At 35.1% G+C, this 21,533-nt stretch overlaps 1 protein-coding gene across 1 annotated transcript in view; it reads right to left on the bottom strand.

Moving 5' to 3' along the window:
* LOC137404726 (uncharacterized) overlaps window positions 1-21,533 on the bottom strand; it is a 111,931-nt gene that overhangs the window by 54,441 nt on the left and 35,957 nt on the right. Inside the window, 19 exon segments of the mRNA XM_068090957.1 lie at window positions 301-418; window positions 694-907; window positions 2,172-2,302; window positions 3,132-3,341; window positions 5,263-5,408; window positions 8,870-9,003; window positions 11,066-11,151; window positions 13,056-13,170; window positions 13,694-13,873; window positions 15,309-15,458; window positions 15,820-15,912; window positions 17,574-17,680; window positions 17,771-17,861; window positions 18,021-18,307; window positions 19,170-19,300; window positions 19,838-19,923; window positions 20,064-20,240; window positions 20,377-20,534; window positions 20,889-20,957. Of these exon segments, the coding sequence (XP_067947058.1) occupies window positions 301-418; window positions 694-907; window positions 2,172-2,302; window positions 3,132-3,341; window positions 5,263-5,408; window positions 8,870-9,003; window positions 11,066-11,151; window positions 13,056-13,170; window positions 13,694-13,873; window positions 15,309-15,458; window positions 15,820-15,912; window positions 17,574-17,680; window positions 17,771-17,861; window positions 18,021-18,307; window positions 19,170-19,300; window positions 19,838-19,923; window positions 20,064-20,240; window positions 20,377-20,534; window positions 20,889-20,957 (2,683 nt within the window).

Raw genomic sequence — 21,533 nt, forward strand, 5'->3', positions numbered from 1 at the left:
TACTAGTTTGAGAGCTTATACTGACTCTACACTGTCCATTACATTAAAACGGCTAATTTTATTGAGAAATCTTCGGACAACTCTGTCAATACCATAAACTCCTAAATGTTGTTGGCGATTTTGTCAACAAAAAATAAAAATAAGTTACTACATAATTGCTTAGAAAATCGCAAATCCATAGATTTCGCATAAACGAGCATACGGCAGTGAAAAGGTTAAACTATCAACAACGCACTACAAAAATCTGAACGGGGTGAATAAATATAAATTCAAAAATAGAGACGAATGAGTGAATCATACCAAGTAACTGCTGTTGATCATCACTGCACTCAATCCTAGCAGTGCTCAGATTGATAACAGCTCTCTCTACACAGTCTTTACTTCCTGAGTAGAGAAACAGGTATGGTCGTCGAATCACCTGCAATTGATAATTATTACTTATAATATCATGGTTAAGTGGAGAGTAAGTTGAAGTATAAACAAAAATATATATAAATACAAATGCAAACTGATGATATACTCGTGACTGTGAACGCGGTTGAACATCTGACTGTGAACATGAATGCATGAGGCTGCCACCCTGCAGAAAGGGATTTGCATACTACATTAATACATATAAGGCAGATAATGGATTTAAACATATCTACAAGGGACACTCCATAACTAGTATATTAGCCAATACAAAAAACATACCACATGACATTTAGACCACTTGTTTCTGTGGTGGGGCTGGTCAAATACATTGATGAATCCTTTTTTAGAAATGATTGGGTTGGGAAATATCTCTTCTGTGTCTATGATGAGCTGATGACTTGCTTCCCCAACAGAACTACTGTCAGAGGACACAGTGTGCATGCTACCACATGACATAGATGCCTTTTTACGTTCATCAGCATTAGACATAGATCTAAAACATTGGAATATCAACTGACAAGCTACCTTTAATTCAAATAAAAACTAGAAAAATGTCTCTAATTTATTGAAGAGTCAATACATAGAAATATTCACACCCATAGTGACACCAACCAAAACTTCACTTTTGCTAGAAAATGTTTTGGACAATTATTAACACCCTGATCAAGGAACACAATGGTTTACAGGTTTCAAGAGTTGTGCTTTCATAGCTTGTCATGTTAAGCATTGTCAAAAGTTAGCAGAATAAAATAAATATCTTACACATTAACATCCTCATGTTAAATGGAGAAGTATCCACTAGCAGTAGCTACATAACCACTTCAACTAACAACCCATCAAAAAGAGAGGAATTTCAAGTTAAGGGGAAGTTTAAAGATAATCAATTTAGATACATGCTGGGTTGAATGCTATTATCAGCACCGGTTACAACAACAGTGATTGGGATATGATGTCACCTAGAAACCTTATCAAACAATACCGCTTAATAAAAAACTTCAACTAAATAATAAATTATTTAGTTGAAAAATATAATTAATCAGTTTCTATAATACTGTTATTGGCAGTTAATTAAAATAATATTTTCTAGAGGAAACAAGAACCTTCTTATGCAACCTTCTCTAGCAAAGCCAGTTTGTTAAGTTATAAACTAAACAGGTATGGTTTGATCAAGGTAATATGAATCACTATTAAGCAGTGATTGAAACTATAATGACTGTGATTCGCTAATAAAATTGATTATATAACACATAAGTTAACACATATACACAGATCCTTAATGCTACAACATACAATAGTTATTGATAACTAAACTGTACCAACCTTGCAGTTCCAATACCAGAAAGACTAAAACTATAATAGCAAATATAGCAACGGTACCTAGAGCGGAAGTATTGATTGACACAACAAGTATTGAAGTACAACAAAGTAAAAAATACAAAAAAACAATTAAATGCTCAACTTAAAAAGTTGTATAGACTGAATAAACTAACATAACTACAGTAACTAAATATGAACAATACTGCATGATGATCAAAATCGTGCTAATAAAATAGATTAGTTATCTGTTCAATCAATACAATGACAGAACATAGACATGAGATAAACCGACCGAATATAATACAGCTATTTAAGCTATGAATTATTATTATTATTATCATGTTGAGAATGCCTACACATTCAATGAAAACAGAACTTTTTATGGAAGAAAGTAAACAAATATTAGGGTACATGATTGTGCCACTTTATGACCGACTCACTTGGAAAGCCCTGATACGACGGAGCTGCTCGGTGTGAGTTTATCTGAGTCTGAGCTAAAACTCTCACTAGAGTCTGACTTCCTCATACACCAGCTGGATGAAGCAACACCGGAACTCATCAAAGCAATCACCTGAAAGTAAGACCACAAATTATCAATTGTACCATTTGGTTGTTTTAGCAAAAATTTCAAGATAGACTTGACATGTCAATCAAATCTAAATGTCCGATAGTTTAAATGAAGATACAATATATTTCAATCCAAGGAAAAAAATTTTGTGAAGCCAACCTAGCCTACAGAGATGAGCGTAATCAATTTAAAAGCCAAACACAATTTTGCTATGAGGCACACACAGGTTTACTTCCAATGAATCATACTATCAAGTTTTGGAAATATTTAGCTATTTTGCTAGAAAGATAACTGTATATCAGAATATTCTTCTTAATAAGATAGAAAGTTTAAACAATAAAAGACTTCAGCAAAACAGGTGATGAACTTCTTATTCTCAATAAGCTATCTACAATTTATTAGGTCACTGAAACTAGCTTGTACTATCTTTAGACCATTCGATAAGACTTTGATCTACTTAACAAATGACTATAAAATATAGTGGTAAGGGAGAGACATTAGATCATGCTTGTCAACATTGTGGTCTCTAATATGAGTTCATTTTAGATAAAATCATGAATAAAACAACAGCTTTCACACACAGTGGGGGACAGGAAGTTAAGGTGCAGCACCACTGCATCATATATGAGTGATTTAAAAGTCATGAGTTTTATGAAAGGTAGCTTGAACACCCTTATGAGAATCGGATTTGACTTTTGTGATAAAGCAACTACCATACTATGCCTATGAAGTCATTATTAATACTCACGGCGGAACAGAAATTAAATTAAGATATACAACAATAAACTGGGTGTTGCGCACACGGAATACTCTGAAAGACAGTAAAATATACCTTCATCGCAAGCTGCTTGTTAGACTCATTATCTATGACGCTCATGTCAGCACTGTTTTTTGGACTAACACCACGTTTGTCCGCTGTATCACAACTGCTGAGTGAACTTGTCTCTGAGGTACCTCCTTTTCCTGGTTCTTTTTGACAAACAGGAACAGCCCGTTCCTGAACCTTTTCTCGCACTAGGAATGTGTGCCGTACTTTTTCAACCTGAAAAAATAGGTCATTTCAAGTGTTTCAGACTGCAAAATACATGATTAGATAGACTAAATGCAAAGGACTCACGTGGGGATGTGAATTGTAAATGTTGTCCCTGTAAAATGGTACCACACAGTGGGTCATGAAGACCATCAACGAGGTAATTACTCTTATTACTCACGATGCTTTAAGCATAAACAAATCATCTCAACCAATCGTATTATTGGTTCAGCTCTCGGTTGACTGTGAATACCAGCAACTATATAATTTATTTGTTTGAGAGAAGGATCTTAGCTCAGCAAAAATAATCACTCCCTCAGTGCATAGAAATGTACTCAAAGACTGGAAAGGTTATTTGATGAACACAGTTTTATTCTACTTAACAACGCATTGATACCGATAGTTTCACTACAGAATATTTGCTAAACGAAACTATTATACCAAGAAACCTGTATTTGAATACCACCTTTATTTAAATGCCGCCTTTATTTGAACGTCACCTTTATTTGAACGCCATCCTTATTTAAACGCCACATTTTATTTGAACAGCACCTTTATATGAACATATAAAGGTGCCATTAACATATAACATTTTAATAAACATATGGCCACTCTTCAATCAAACGCCATTTCTATGTGGCTGCCAATAGTTGATATTCTTTATCTTTACGAACCCATAATAACAAGCAAACAGTAGAAAAGTGTTCCTAAAACCGTACTAATAATGACTCAATTACATCAAGAGCAATTGCTTCTGTTTGTAATGAAATTCATTTTCTAACTCATAAGCTTTATGCTTTTTTTGTTAAAACTTTGAATGGAACACCATAAAAATAATTAATAATTGCATTCTATCAGGCTAATAGTATGTCCTTGTTTAACACAGTCCTGATACTTTGATGCGTGTGAAAAAAGTTTTCCTATTTACTATAGCATCTGTACTACTATGTATTTACTATGACATTTGTACTACCATGTATTTACTATGGCATCTGTACTACTATGTATTTACCATGGCATCTGTACTACTATGTATTTATTATGGCATCTGTACTTCTATGTATTTTGCGGCTAAACTTTTGAAGCTATTAGAGTGGTACTTTTCAAGTATAGAAGGCTAGGAGAGAAATAAAAAGTAAGGAAAATGTATGAATGGATTGAATGCTAAATTTTTTAAATAGTGAAACTGATGAAAGTGTTGTTTTTTGCAATAAACGATGCAAAGGAGATGCATCCGTATTATAATTTTTTGCTCACATATATTTTTGTTTGGTTTATATATTTCAATTTGAACTATATGTCGCGCTGATGAAAACTTATATAGGAGGGTTAAATTCAGTAACTATGACATCAATGTTGATATTAATGTTGGAGTTTGTTGGAAACAGTCTCTGCAATTAATTTTACCTACCTATTCTCTAATTGCGGTACCACATAGAGAGAACATCGATTTATATGTTACTAATCATGAAAATACCTCGATCACACATAATTTCTTAGTCGTAACAACCTATTATGACATCTTCAACAACCAACATCATCCTCTACTAAATATAAATTTGTTCAGAACATTGGTACAATCTAATAAACCCATGATCAGTTTGAAGAATGGTGAGTGTATACTATAATACTGAATTCCTTACAATCTTCCAATTTGGGCTTCCCATACTATTACTCTTTGACTAGTATAATAATCCTACTAATGACATGACTTTAATACAACTGCAATATTATTTTATCCAAAATTACTAGATTCATGTGCCTTTACACGGTTTGTAATAATTATTTTTGTTAGCTGGTGGTCAGGGCCTGAACTATAGCATGACATAGAAACAAAACAAACAAAACATTGATGTCAGCAATAACACAACGACAAAGGTTAACATAGCTGTAATATTAACTATTGACTAGAGATCAGTTACCACTCACTAACCATCTCAAGGCGTTTGATTTTCTCAAGTTCCCACTGATGCTCAAAAATGAGAGAGTCGCTTCGAGGCCTCCAACCACCGAGATTCTCTTCACCTCTTACATACGCTTGTGAAGTGTCAATTACCTGCCGAGTACGCCTCAGGAGACCTATCAATGTCATGAAAAACTGGTAAAACAATGATACCAAACCTGCCAACAGGTGTTTATGTGTTTATGTGTTTATAAAGCAATGTCCTATAAACTTTATACATCATTATATTATCCCGACACAAGCGATCTGAGGCCATCATAAATGATTCCAATTGCTTTAAACGGCAGTTTATTTGCTGATAAACATTCTTGCAGAACAGACACTGAGGTAGGACAACGATTTTAATGAAAGGGCAAAATAGAGATTAATTGGGATATCAATAAAAACCCCTATCATCATTATTAGTGTAAAGATTTCATCTCATGGCAGAAATGAAAGCAATAACATGAAAGTATTGACAAAGCATTATCAACTTATGCAAACACAATGAATGAGCTGTGAATGATCCGATATTGTTTGACAAGATTAGTATGTGTACGTAGAAACATGGAGGCAGAAAAATAACAAAACTGCTGCTAAAACTAGAAAGTGTAAATATGGACAAATGAAAGTAGTAATAACTTCATGCAGAGTTTAACATATATTTTAGAATCAGTTTAGATTTAAATTTAACTCTGTCAGACGCATTCGGAACTGACAGATAAAGAAAGTACTCAACAGCCACATTTGGGCAGATATTAAAATAATCATTTCTCCACAAATGCATTACAGCCTGGCTCTAATTCAAATTCTAGACAATGTAAAACTGTGACTTGGTTATACTGTTAATTCTGGAATAGCCAAACTCAACTATGCTTATGCCTATTACGGAAAGCCTGAAAGTAGAATGGCTAATGAAGAATAGACTGCAAACATTTAGACTGAATAAATTGAAAGATACCACTTGCTAATGAATTATCCCAGTAGCCTATCCGATCAACCCAGTCTTTGTTGGTACTTGCGCAAGAAAGTGTCTACCAAAAATATTAAAATGGTTGACTTGAACAGATATAACTCAATTCTAAAAGCCAATTCTACTAAGCACTTATCACAACTTTGAAGCAAAGATCATACTCTGATATATCCCTAGAACAAAGCGCGTGAGAAGCTAGAAAAAAAGACTACAAAAACTCAACAGAAAATGCTGCTACTGGTGCTGTTCTGTATTTAATGTGTCATTTATGTATTTACCTGCACTAGACATAGACAATGAACGAATCATAGAACTGCTTGCTGGCACTTTACGTCTATGACCAGATATAAGTGAATTACCTGCCATGGCTAAAGATTCATAGAAGAAAAGCAAAGAATTAAGTTTGTAGATTACAGCTCTAATCATGACAATGGAACTGAGAAAACATTTCAGACTTATTTTCAAACAACTGACATTTCCTAAACTTTCAGAGAAGCTAAACCTAAAGGGGTATGATTATAAAATCATCAACTTCTACTTTATATATTTACACATTAATAACATGCAGATGAGCTAGTTTAAATCATGAAGAGGCAGTTTAGACTCATAGGCCAGTACTCTTGATTGTTCATGAGTAAGTTCATTAATCAAGTTATCTTATAACTGTAAGTTCCAATCTACTGAACTTTGACATTGCATCTTCAAAGTGTAGACAACCTACAAGTACATGTATTTGAGTTGCACAGTCAACTGTGAAACTTTAGGATTCAAGGTTAACCCATGCCTAGATTTATTTTTGGTTTTATTTCCTGAAAGCTTAACCATAACATCACAGATACTACAATTTTTAACAAGTGACAGCACCGATGTTTTAAAGTGTTCACAAAATAGGCGCCATTTTTAACAAACATCCATCTTCCGGGAGACCTAACCTGTTTTTTATAACGACTAAACAATGTTAAGGAATTGTGACCGTCATCGAATAAAGCAGTATTTTCAATTTAATATATGTTTTGTTAATAGGAAAGAGATGCTAGACAGTACCGAATTCAATATGGCAAGTGGGTAGCAAATGGGTTAGACAATAGCTGCGATACAGTTGAACATTATGCATTTCCGTGGTTATATAGTTTATTTCATTATTTATTTAAATTTGCTATGAATAACTTCATGTTTATATATATATATATATGTATATATATATATATATATATATATATATATATATATCTATGGTCAAACATGGATAACTCGAACTTCACGGGACCGAGCGAAAGTGTTCGATTTATCAGAGCGTTCAAGTTATCAGAGCACTGTCATAAGTCCATGTACTTACTTATTTATTAGTAGATACATGTACAAACTATAATATAAATCAAAAGCACAAATGGCTTGTTTCAAATTAAATGCTTTTAATGTAAAGCTAAAAACTTTTTATCGAAAAGTATAGAGATTTTTCTAGCACTTATGATTGGTTTGTTGTTTGAGGTGATGTTTTTGCCAGGACGTTTTTTTAGATTGACATTGGCAAAACTTGATCGTTGTTAAAACGCTTAAAAGAAAAGACATCTTTTTCTTTTGAGCGTTTTACTCACGATCAATTTTGCCGATTTTTCTTGAAGTTTATGCAAAGATTACCTCACTTTACCTGGGATTCATTAGGAGCAACACTCCGAGGCAGTTCAATTAGAAGTTTTACGAGGTTTTACGGTACATTGTATATCACTCACGCTTTTTGAATGGATACTTATTGAATGTACACACATATTCTGTGTTTAGGTCAAACGATGAATAGTTTTTTTTAGCTAACACAACGTATACATTTAATTACAACAATTTTTAAGACGTTTTAAACATTCAACATTCCGACGTTGATTCAACACGGAATCAGCGTCGGAAAACTATTCATCATTTGACCTAAACACAGAATATATGTACGTTCAATGAGTATCCATTCAAAAAGCGTGAGTGATAGAGTGATATACAATGTACCGTAAAACCTCGTAAAACTTCTAATTGAACTGCCTCGGAGTGTTGCTCTTAACGAATACCACTTTCATTGCTTCCGAAGGGCGATCGCTAAGCGGATGTTTGGTATAAATCAAATTTCACCAAACCTTTAAAAAGGTCGTTGACAAAAATATTTTGCCGATGGTGGTAATAACAACGCTTATGAATTACGAAAAGTTGAGGTCTACCTCTATGGCTTGGAATAAAGTGATTTTCTAAAGCGATAACAACCGTTTCGGTAGTCGTTGGGCAAAAAACAGTTCGAGTTAACAGTGTTGAGTTCGAGTTATCTATAGCAATTTATCATTACGTGGGAACGGACCAAAGAAACCGTTCGAGCTAACCATGTGTTCGAGCTATCCGTGGGCGAGTTATCCATGTTTGACTGTAGTTAAGTTTATTTCATTATTTATTTAAATTTGCTACGAATAACTTCATGAAGGTCATCTACTGTAAGTTACTCAAATACTTAACCATGTGGTAATTTTTGTTATTTTTCCTTTGTTATTTTTCTCAGACTCAGGTCAGATGAACTTATCTGAGTTCAAAAACAGCTATCAAATGTCAATAGTAACACATATATCTAAAAAAAACCTAAAAATTGCTAACTCTTACCAGGGCTGGAATTAAGGTTGGAGTCTTTAAAAGTCAGCTCATAAATTGAGCTCAGTCTAGTCATGTGCTCGGGATCCCTGTCAGATCCTGTCTGGCTAGAACTGAAGAGAGCTTTGAAGGACTTGAACCTCGTGCTACAAGAATGAAACAGAGTTGCTACTTATGAGCAACATACAACTGTATAATAGCCATATGAGTGTGATAACACATTTCCTATTCGGCAGGTACCTATTAGAGTATTTTGTGTATAAGTTTCCTTAAACCTGTTGTTGATAAATAACGAAAACTACAAAGCGATCTTCTTCAATGAGATATAATAATTCTAGACCAGAACATATTCCTATGTAGATTAATGATATTAAGAGAAAATCTTTTAAAAAACAAGTAACTCTTTTTTGGATAGGAAAAGTAGAGGTGAAAGCCGACGTGATAACTTTGTTAATCTCATTTTTACATATTTTTATGACCAAAGGCCTTCCAGTGATGCTAAATATTTCTAGCAGAATGTTTTATAAATTTAGAATTTGTTTCTGGATTATTGAGAATGAGGGAATGACCTCAAGTCAGAAAACAGATTATTGAAACACACACATTAGTTGGCAATATATAATAAAACAAACCAACATTTTGTAGAAAACAGAATTGAATGCTCATGTGCTTTAATTGTTACATTTTATTCTAAACTTATATATCTCGACATACAAAAATTACTAGTATCAGTTAATATCAAGTGTAAGGCAAGAAATAGCTGATTTTCATCTCAACGACTGCCCTACAGTAAAGGCCAGAAAGCAGACGTAGATTGAAAATATTACAGTATAAATTAAATAGTGAAAATCCCACAATGTATGTAGAGCAATGATATAAGCCACAAAAACTTTATACTAAAGGACACTTGCTCAGAGTGAATGTCACAGCAACATTGAAAGCTCGCTGCAATGAATTATTCCTATTAAAGAGGAAGTGAGTGCTTGAGATTAGCTAAGCAGTGTAAACTAGCCCAGCCACTCGACACTGAACTGCAAGCGGTGAAAGAAACAAAGCAATGAAAGGAAACAATGACAGCTCGTGCATACTTAGCAATATCGAATATCCTGAAGCAAATCATCGGCGGTAATGTATACAAGATATGACTGACATTTCAATATGAAGAAATATAAAGAAGGGACAAACTGAATAAAGGATTATTGCAATTGTGTATTGTCATTCATTAACAAACATGTTTCATCAAAAGTCAACCACCCCGCTGATGGTGGTGGAATTTTGGTGGACCATATTCCTGGTGGAATATGGTCTACCAAATTCCACCACGTTCCCCCATACTCCTGGTGGAATATGGTGGAACGTGGCGCCATCACCATGTTCCACCATTTCTACTAAATGTCTCACCGCACTAAAAATGACTTAAGTAGACTAGCATACCCTCTGGTATGTATATAATTGGCATGCAGCAAATAGCTCAGAAACTAAATACATCTCTGAACATGGCAAAATTTAGCGAGGAAAGCAAGTAGACAAAGAAACCTTTAGCAAACAGCTCAGGCAGGTAAAACAGCACAGGAGCAATCAGTAAAGCCTGGTTTCCATATCGTTTACGTGACTCCGACGGTAACATGCGCAGCAAAATGCTTGCGACACTAGGCTCGGCGGTATCTGTTCACATAAAAGCCACATTGTTAATAATATCGTAAACATAATTTGTAATCAAATAAAATGTTCGCTCGCCATGCCATTCCTATAATGGTGACCTTTAACCGTACAGTGCATTTCGGGAAGATTTTACCTGCGACCTTTTGCGAAATTTGAACAGCCCTAAACAGTTGCGTTGCCGCCGGCTACTAACGGCAGTCCTCGACGGTACCCGGCGCGTACGCTCCCATTTCACCGCTAATACCCTGCGGTGCTGTCGCCGGTGCTTTGCGACGTATATGGGAACCAGTCTTTAGAGAAGAATATAAATTGTAAGACTGGACAGATGACAAGCTGAAATGAGTGAGGGCTTATATTTGTTCAGGTAGATAGAGAGTGAGAAGCAGAATATGGGTACACTGAGTCAATATACACATATCTGCACCCCATGAAACAGTCATATCGTGTATGTGAGCGATATATCAAATCTTCTGATGAGATTAAAACATTGAAGACATAATCAGGTAGTGGTGAGTAACATTAAATTAAAGACCAGCAGAGCCATACCTTGAAGGAAGTATCCTAGCATCCCTTCCAAAGATATGCAGACAAACATCCTTGGTAATACAGACAGGCAACAGAAAACTCTCCATCTAAAACAATAATCATCGATAGAATCCCATGTAGAGAGAATAAAATAGCTAGGAGGTATTTATTAAGTTGTTAAACCATAGCCGGAACTGTCAGGCAGTAAAAGGAATAATACAGAAATCTCTCTCTTACAGAGAGAGCAATGAAATCAAGTACCAATCTAGATAAGTGTATAGACCTGAAGAATCATGAACCTTTACTCAATGGATTGATCAATCTTTCTGAACAACCGCAACCATTTAGCCTCTGAGTAACAAAAAGCTAGCTAGGTGATGTTTTACAAAAATCTAGCCATCAATCTACAGGCTCATAAGCTAAGTGTTTTCGTTGTGTTTGTTCCAATAGTTCAAGAGTTGCTCCTTTACAAAGTGCCATCGACGATAACAAAGGGGCTATTGAAAATCAACAGAAAGAGCAAATGGAGTGTCATGGCACAGCGAGTAATGTGTAGACAAAGGTGAACATTACTGCTTACTAATCAGCAACACACGTGCAGAGATGAAAACCAAAACAACCGAGTAGTGTCAGTAAATTTATCACATTAGTCTTAGTTTACAAGATGAGAGTTTGATTAAGATTGTCAACAGCAAACCGTAGTTCATTGCTTTATGATTCCCATCTTTGAGCAAAAGCAACTAATCAAAACGACTTGTTGCGAATGACTATCGCCAGTGTGACCATTGTGAAACTTCAAGCTAATTGGCCAATGCAGCTTGTTGAAATCTAAAAGGCTATTATTTTGCTTTTTCACTTGTAAATACAGTTCAAGAATTTACATTGATGTACAAAGACAGCAAATGCTGATGCACGCTATGGCAATAACTTCCTAGATCGCTAAAATCAAGATTCACGAAGATTCTAAGCAAAATTGGAATAACTTGATTATTTCACTTCGGCAAAAACAACTCACATAGGATTCTAACAAAACCAAGAGCGAATACCCTAGGACACTTATATTTCGCTAGTATTTAGTTTCGTGAGTAGCATACAGAGTAAAATTTCGCTGCTACTAAATTTCACCGCTCTGATGAGTGCAAAAATATGGTGATGTGAAAATAAATGCAGTGGAACAAACATATTTAGATTCCTCAGGTCCAGCTCACTAGTAAAACTTTGTTTTCAATTTGAGACTAGTTTGTGTTTGTGAGCCGCAGGTAGAAATGTGTAGACGAGATCGATAATGCAACTTGAATGCTTGCTGCCATTAATTTCTTGGATTACTAATGACGTCTAGGTCCCTGCCCCCGTGACTGATGTGGTACCAATACTAGATCTCAAGTATATGTAGCACGCGGTGGCCATGGCTCAGTTTTTTTTCACTTGTGGGTTGAGAGGATTTCATGTTTATCAAGAATTCTGAACTCCTGACATGGAATATGTCTTGACAGTATGTTATCAACAATAAAAGAGGAAGAAGGCAACTACTCATTACCTATTTTTGTTAAGGAAACGAATGGTGATTTGATTTAATCGATGAACAAAAGTATAATTGCCCAATGAGCCCAAACACACAAAAATTACCCGCATTTCTAATATGACAACTTTATTGTGGATATCAATAAACAATGCTATTTAATTTCGCTTATTCGCTTACTTGTTATGATTGTTTAGTTTCGCTCATAAAATCTTCGTGAGAGGGTGACTACGCGAAAACGCGAAAGTTAGATGACGCGAATACATAAGTGTCTTAGGGAACTTCAAGTTGATCCCAGTGAATTGGCATTTAATTTGAGCTCAATTTACAAAAAAATGTGACAGTGAAGCTGACTCTAGAGCATGTTGAGTATAAGCATAACACTTTATATAGTTGGTAGACAAAAGGGACACAATGGTTTATCTATTGTTCAGACATGAATGCTAAACTACAACTCGGAAACTTAAACAAACTTGATCATTTTAATCTTACCTCTATGTACATAGTTATTGTAGCATAGACCTTCTCATTGGATGGAGTAACTCTATTAAAGAGTGTTGAGTTGTGTAGAGAACTATCCCATGCTGCCTCAAATCTAAAGAACTGCCTGAAAACCAGATAGCAATACTTTATCTCACATGAGTTGATTATTTTATGCCATTCATGTAGCTGATTTGCCACATTCCCATCATATTGAGATATTGATAATGACATTTTTTTAAGTGATACAATATTAGAATAGGTATGAGGAATTACTTTCTGAAACAATGTTTATAAAATATATATTTACTCTAATTATAACATATGATCACAAACAAAATCTCCCTGTTGAGTGAAGATGACTGACACCTAGACATTCATTCTAGCACAAATAGCATAATCACTGCTCTTACTTATAACACAGTAAGCAGCAATTAAACAAGCTAATTACCTCTCAGATTGCAAAAAATAAGACCAAAATATTGCTTTGGAGTGCTTATAATTAGAAAAAAAGAGCAGTAAACTGTCCAAGACTAACACATGACTTGGCTTTCATCAGACCCTTATGTGAGTAAGATAACTAAGATACAGTACATATAGAGTAGTATCAGAGAGGCCAAAAAGGCATTGTAAAGATATCAACGGCCCACCTATCATCCATGGGAAGAGTCATAAACTGTCCAGGGAGAAGGTTGAGAGAAAGAACTGACATATCTCCATGCTCATCAGGTATAAACTCTCTGGTGTTTCTAATTCGACCAATTACCACTTCCCGTACATCCTTCCACACTAAATTAGCAGCAGGATCCGAAACCAATGTCACGGCAATTCTAAAACACGGCAAACACAAGCCATTCTAAGACGAATCATTCATTTTCCCGTGTTCATAAGTTTACGCGTGTGTGATTGATAAACTGAAAGCCAGTAAATGCTAAGGTTGCATTTAATGTGCGGTTTTTCTTTAGGTGAGACAATTATCTGACAGAAATTGGATATCAACATCCGCAATCTTTAATTCTTTTGCTAACAAATTAACTTTTTGTGGGAACATATTTAAGTATTCAGTAAAACCTTATCTATGGCAAGGGCACATACAAATTGCCACAACCTTTAAACAACAAAATCGATAAAAAAAATGCTCAGACACCAAAATATTCAGCATAAAATTTATGGCTGATGTCAGAGACAAGGTTAAAAAGTGTTGCAGAGTGAGCTTAGACATTCTTTCAGTTACTTTGACTGCTACCACATGAGTATTTTGAGAGTCAGATGAGTCATCAAAATTAGGATAGCTTATGACAATATTAATTCCTCTTAAAATAAAATTATTCTCATTAGTACTTTTGCTCAATAGATAATCACCTAAAACCCATTGATCTACAGCTTGTGAAACTTTCGTAGCTGTAATACATCTAAAACAGCATGGTCCCCGTGGACTCGCTGTTGTAGGAGGCTTAACAATATAAGCCAATGAGAGTTCAGCTTTTTATTAACTTTATTTAGCAGCTCCTTAATGAGCTTCCAGACTAAACAACTCTCTCAGTTAAAAACACACTTATTGTAAAAAACAACATTCGCTTATATATGTTCATTTGCATAATTAATAGGAAGTATTAATATCCAATGAGCCAAGCGCAAGATACAAAAAGGTAGCACGTCAGATATAATATTATAACAATTTTGTTACAGGCAGGAACAGTCAGAGATTGCACAAGTGAAAAACAATATTTTTGCAAAACGGAACCATGCTCGGGTGGGCTATAAACATATCTATTGGGTCAATACAGGCAAATGATTGTATCCCTTTGCGCAAATACATATGTGATATATGTATTGATATGTATGATATACATATATGATTATAGGCTAATTATTTAACTATTATCTAACCAGAGATATTTTGCAGGAACCTTATTAAAGCCATACCCTGCAGCTCATTATGATACACAACCGCAACCAATGTATTGAACCAGACTCCGCAGCTCATGGTTAACATGAGAGAGTTAACCTGCTCAATGGCGAGTCAAATATCACATGAGAACAAACATATCAGTGACATTAGATTAGAACGACAATTAAGAACTCGAGTTTACATATTTTGCTCAACCATGCAATTAGCTACTTTTTTCACCTAGATAATAAAACTAAACAATCACTTGGTAGCTATGGCCATGGTCCCATGAAAACTATCAGAAAAAGCTACAAAAACAACCTACAGACACAAATTTGTACGATTGCAATAAGTAGCTGTATTCAATGACTTACCTGCGTTGTATGCCTTGTCTGAGAAGAAACTCTCCCTGGTAGCCATTATGTTTGCCAATGTCGACGGTGACAGGCACATACTCTCCGTTAGGAGCCAACTCACATATCTCAGTCCAGACCAGCAGGTCATGCCTGGCCACCGTCTGTAACCTACACAGAAATGAATGTAACACGCCTGATAAAAAATATTATTTTAGATGAAATGCAAACATACAGTACTACACAAGTAGGCATCATAAAATACCAGAAACGAGAAAGAATAACATAAGTAATAAGGCGCTGATAGAAAGCTTTATATTGTCAAAGCTAGCTGGGTGTCAGGGAGACACAATTTCCAACAAGCTGTTTTTATGCTGTCCTGATAATTCATTTTTAGGCAAAAAGACACAAAAATGGTACCGATAAAATTTTTGTAGGCAGTAAGCAAGCAATACAAAGTTAGGTATTATGTTTGAAAAGATGTGACTTGCTGGAAAAGTTTGATACACTCAAATCTGTACACTGCAATTACCCATAGTTGCTGGCAACGTGATTCGGGAAAGACTTGGAGCTCGCCAGAGGTTTTGATATTGGAAGTGTCAGGTGTGGTGGTTTGCTCTTTCCTCTAAAATTCAAAGTAAAGTTAGCAAACATGTTCTATACAGTTTGATGGAATAAAATAAAGCCAATCAAGAGCGTTATTTTAGGTAAAATAACTCTCTGAAACAAATATTTTAACTAAAACTGATTATTTTACTCAAACTGGCTCACAACATATAAACTATATTTGATTAAAATAGTTTACAAAATACAGGTTTGAAACTGCTACCTTGTGGTCAGTGTGGCTTTCATTACACATGATAATCAGATAATCGATGTACTACGGCTGGGGTAGGGGCAGGGGTAGGAACCTATAGCTCTCGAGCCATATGTGGCTCTTTTGATAACTGCATCTGGCTGTTTAATAAATCAGTAGCAAAATAATCCATAATTTGGCTGTTAATTTAATTAACATAATAATGCAAATAATGCTGAATTTACAGAAACAATAAACAAATAAAAAATAATTTCCATTTAATCGAAATATATTTTCATTTACAACTTTTTGATGTGGCGCGCTCAGCAGAGAGTTTTTAGTGCTTTCTGTACTTCGCTCCGCACAGAGACCGCACAAGCCATTTTTAGACCAAAAGGTAAACCCTTTAAACCAAAAAACAGCTAAAAGAAAAAATTGCTATTTAAACATTGTTGTTCAAAATAAATCCAGTTTTCTTATACTCTAAAATTGCTCAAACATACTAAGTTTGTTGGTCTTGCTTTTCAATTTTCATGTTTTCGTGATTTGAAATATACATACGGCTCTCCTAGAATTAAATTTTGAAACATGTGGGGGTTTTTGGCTCTCTCAGTCACAAAGGTTCCTGACCCCTGTACTAGGGCATCATTGTATATAACCATATCTTATATCCGTGGATTAACTAGATACAGTGTGTATTGTAAAATAAACTACTGTACATTGGCACCTCATTAGCAAGTTTTATGACAATCAAATCTTGCCTGGTTTGCATTGTGGAAAACTCAAAGTGAAAGATGATTGGAAGATAGTTATTAACAATCGTCCGACAGAGTTATGCTTTTACCACTATTACGCCATTGAATAGATGACTAATCAATAGCATTCAATAGCAGTTTAAACTAGCCTATTCTAGCCTAAACCAGTCTAAACTAGCCTATTCTAACCTAAACCAGTTTAAACTAGCCTGCACAGGTCTAAACGAATACAATCAGGTCGTGCTCGAACCCACTCTGTTCATTCTTAATTTTCATTTATTTGATTATCTTTGAAAGGAAATTGACTATTCAAACATTCCTATTACAAGTCTAATGAAATTCCTGAACATTCAACTGAGTTTGCTGTACATGAAATAATACCAACAGTCACACGTTTGATTTTATTAGACATTACAATAAAAGGCTAAAAACTTTCACCCAATAGGCTATCGTTGCTACTACCACAATGTACATAAACTTTATCAACTCCCATAAAAGTCAATTACTTACCTACATCCCATTTCTTATATAATTTATTAAACAAATAATATAAGAAAAAATTATTACATAGAAAAGCGATAAGTACAGATGAACATTTTTGTTGTATTCAAAACCTTTCGAATAGAGCCAGACTTTTAAGGCTTCTAGAGAATTTAATGACAAGCAACAAAATGTCATCAAAAAATACGATACACATGAGTGACATTGCTAATGTATTGATGAATAGGTGCATACTTTCTGGTGTTTCTCATCTTCGTCTGCTGATGATGACCAAACACTTCAAACACAACCGGTCGGTTTTTCACGTAGTCCAAGAATGCCTTCGTCACCTCCACCGTAAACTGTTAAACAACAGCGGAGTGATTAAAACTGATGAGCAAACGATATTTACTCTAAACATTAAACCCGAACTCTCTGAATAAAACACATACATTCTGAATATGGTAAAATCCCAAGCAGGTAGACTGGCCACAGTTCTTGAGAGGTTCAGTTGAAAACGACTCATCATGCCGGTGAACAAAGCTGTCAAGAGAAAATATGTTGATATATTTTTGATAAACAATGATAGATGCAAAAAACTAATAAGGCCAAATAATTTAATAGAATAACTTGCCTTTGTCGGGTATTTAACTAATGAACATTCTACACACATAGAAATAAAACATATAATATTTGACTCACTTGAATTGACAAAATATATCAGCATAGTCACTGGGCACCTGTGATGCCTGTAAGACAGTGAGCCGAAATCTGAATATAGAGCCAATTGTGAGAGCAGTATTTGTCATAGAACCCGTGTCTGCAGGTGTACTGGAGTGTGGTGAGTCCTCAAACGCTTTGTCTATCAATGACTGTGAGTCTGGGTTAATTTTTGGACAGTCATGTGTTTGACCTTCAACCACACGGGAGTTGATACCGTCTGTGCTGCTGCTTTTACTAGGAGTTACGACTGAAAGCGGTTGTCGAGGCTAAATAAATAAATGCACCAAGTCTAGAAACGCATTTCTGCCTGAGATGATTACTGCGATTGCTGCGTAAGTACGCCATTAAAATGCTATGTGAAAATTGTCAATGTAAAAAAGCTTTAATTTGAAACATACTGTTTGAGGTGATAGATAACTAGAACACCTCAATACAGAAGTAGTGAAGAGCGGTGAGGAGATCGGCACTGAAGCAAGAAATCAGTTGTAGGAGGAGAACAGTAAAAAAACAAAGGGATTTTCTAATTACTAGGGTCAAAATACTTTTTGTCATGTTTTAGCAGATGGTCAACCAAAAATCAAAGCTTGCTATCATTATAACTGACTAATTCCAAAACAAAACAAGCAGAAACCAAAATGTTTCAACCACAGGTTAATAATATCTGCTAATGTTGGTTGATTGATAATTGTTGGAGCCGAGAAACTACAATATTAACAAAACATACGACCAAGGGTTGTGCTAATAAGACTGTGAGTTAGTAGTGGTAGGAAAATTACTAGCAGCTTCACATGATAACTAACTCCTTATCAAGGTTATAAATCACAAGTAATCTTCAAAGTTCACAAAAAAACAGATAAATCTTAATTAACTAACAATGAGATGTCACTGTAAATATGCTTTGCAGAGAGCAAGTTCGGTCTAGTTAGTTTCAGAATAAAAATGTCCATTTTCTAAAGTTATCGTCATTGTTGAAGGAAGTAAAAATATAAACAAGCACATACTGATAACGATTACAAGTTCTAACCACCTGCTAGCGGAGATTGTACAACTAAATGAAACACTTAACAATTTATTGTTACAATGTCTAACACCGAAAAAACTGAGATAACATGGGAATTAACAACTTACATCATGTTTAGAAACGCAAGGGAAGTAATCATCATCAGCAAAGTGTAGCGTGGATGATGTTGACTGCCTGGTTGGAGTTTTTTCAACATCGTCTTCATTTGTGATTGCCTGAATGGCAATGCGAATGTATCCTACAAAGAGGAAGGAGGAAGTTCAGCAGCTGCACAAAAAAGGGCAAATATACAAACTAATAAAAGTGTTCTTTAAAATCTCTAGTTATGGTGAACCCACATTGCTAACACCTGAAGAGACATGGAATGGTACCAAGTTATTTAGCTAACTTTGTGTTCGCCTATTGCGAGTTAACTGAACTCACTTAAGATATTGCTGTAATAATACATCCTATTGAGATACATTAATATGAATTTAATGAAAACTTTTGCATGTATCACATAACCTTCATTTCAACGAATTAAATAAATCTATATTAGAAAGTTTCTACAATTGGTGAGCAGGTGGCATTTTTTAAATACATTAGCTGCACAATTGAGAAAATGCCAACCAGCAAGGTCTATCCTTGTTCAAAGCCCAAACTACTAAACATTTAAAAATCTAAAATTAAACTAAGCAATGAACCTTGAAAGGCACTTAAAGTAGAACTTAAAATGTTCATAGAAGGTAACCGAGGCTATACATGTACAGACTTGTACATGACATATCATACAGACCTTGTACATCTCCTTTTTCATTAACGATGGCGATCTTCTGTATGAGTGGAAGATCATAGAGCAGGTTGCTGATATAGAGAAAACCCCTAAAATGTCGGAAAAGCCATATTTATATGGGCATACCAAGACAATATGGAGATATAAAATCGAGGCATTCCACTTGGCACTGTTTTATAAATGCCTTACAATACCCTACTGAGCCAGTCACCTAAAATCATTATCTTACCTGCCCACCAGTCGAAACCATGAAAATCGATCATAAAATGGATCGTTACACAAAAGGCTATCATTGCTACTAGCGTGGGGTACGTGAGACTCCCGGCTCAGACTACTCTTAGACCCTTTATGAGAATTGAGGTCACTCTCCAGTTTAAGCATTTCTCTCATATGGTCCAGTCGCTGCCTACAACCAGACATGAAGCTAATATAGACACTATTTGTAGATATTATTTTTCTGAATATGATGGTGGGTTTGCTTTTCATTTTATATACCAGGTATATCAATATGCATCTCTGACTCAATGTCGTATATAACTCACAACAATTTATTGACACTCCAATAATGTACAGCGCCATTACATTTGTCCTTCACTTCTATAGCTACCAGAGTTTTGTTTGGTACATTTAGTTCTTCGTTGAGGTCAGGAGGCATGGGTGAGTATGGGGTATCAGTGAGAAGAACAAACTGGAATTCCACCTGTCGGATGAACCAAGTCTTATTAGAAAAACATGAACAAAAAATACATATTTGTAGGCACTTATAAAAATGCATTTCACACCTAATAAAACTACTTGCCCACACTAAAATAGACAAGTTTCCATGAAAACACCTACAATACTTACTTATTTGTATATCTGCCAGTCAACAGTATAAACAGTACAAATAACTCATACATAATTTATGCATGATAACTTGCAGAACTAGTGATAAGCGGTTTAATATAGGACTTTTAGGAAAGAGTGGCTCTACCCATGTTGCTGTTATAGCTAATAATGTATAGTTTTCACGAAGACAGGCTTAGCATGCCAGAGTTGTGTGTAAATTACTCACATTTTTATGCAGCTCTACGCTGATAGAGTTGGCTTCCTTGAGGTGAATGGCATTGCCCCAGAGTACATCCTGTCAATCACAAAAAAAGTTATAAACATCAGTGGATGACATTTAAACGTATCACTATCAAACATCCGCAAGCAGCAATGCCCTGATTCCAAGCATAAAACCATTGAGCAAACCATAGAATAGCGCACCAATACTGTCACAAGTTCAGAGAAATAAAAAGCCAAAATGATGATAGTGCACACGGAAAGCGGGAGAGAGAAAATTAATGCTTATACATTACATAAGATCTAATAAGTCAAGCCAAATCCGAAGCTATATGTGTATGGGTTCTGTCACAAATCCTTACAGTTATCTTTTTCCATTGAAATAGACAAGTCTGATAGCAAATTTCCATGTTTGTAATTGCCTATGAAAACTATCTAGTTGAGTGCATAAGTATTTCAAATAGTCTGTGTGCTAGGGTGGTGACTAGGGGACATACAAGAATGAGGAGCCAAGTGTAAGGACAATAATACAAAATCACAACACCAGCATATCACCTTGATCTCTCTAGCCGGCTGAATTCTTATGCAAAAATCCTAACATAAAGAAAGGGTTGTGTTAGATAGCAAGCTCAGTGATAAAGTTAAGGAGTTT

This window comes from Watersipora subatra, chromosome 9 (assembly GCF_963576615.1).
Source record: "Watersipora subatra chromosome 9, tzWatSuba1.1, whole genome shotgun sequence".
NCBI classification, from domain to species: Eukaryota; Metazoa; Bryozoa; class Gymnolaemata; order Cheilostomatida; family Watersiporidae; genus Watersipora; species Watersipora subatra.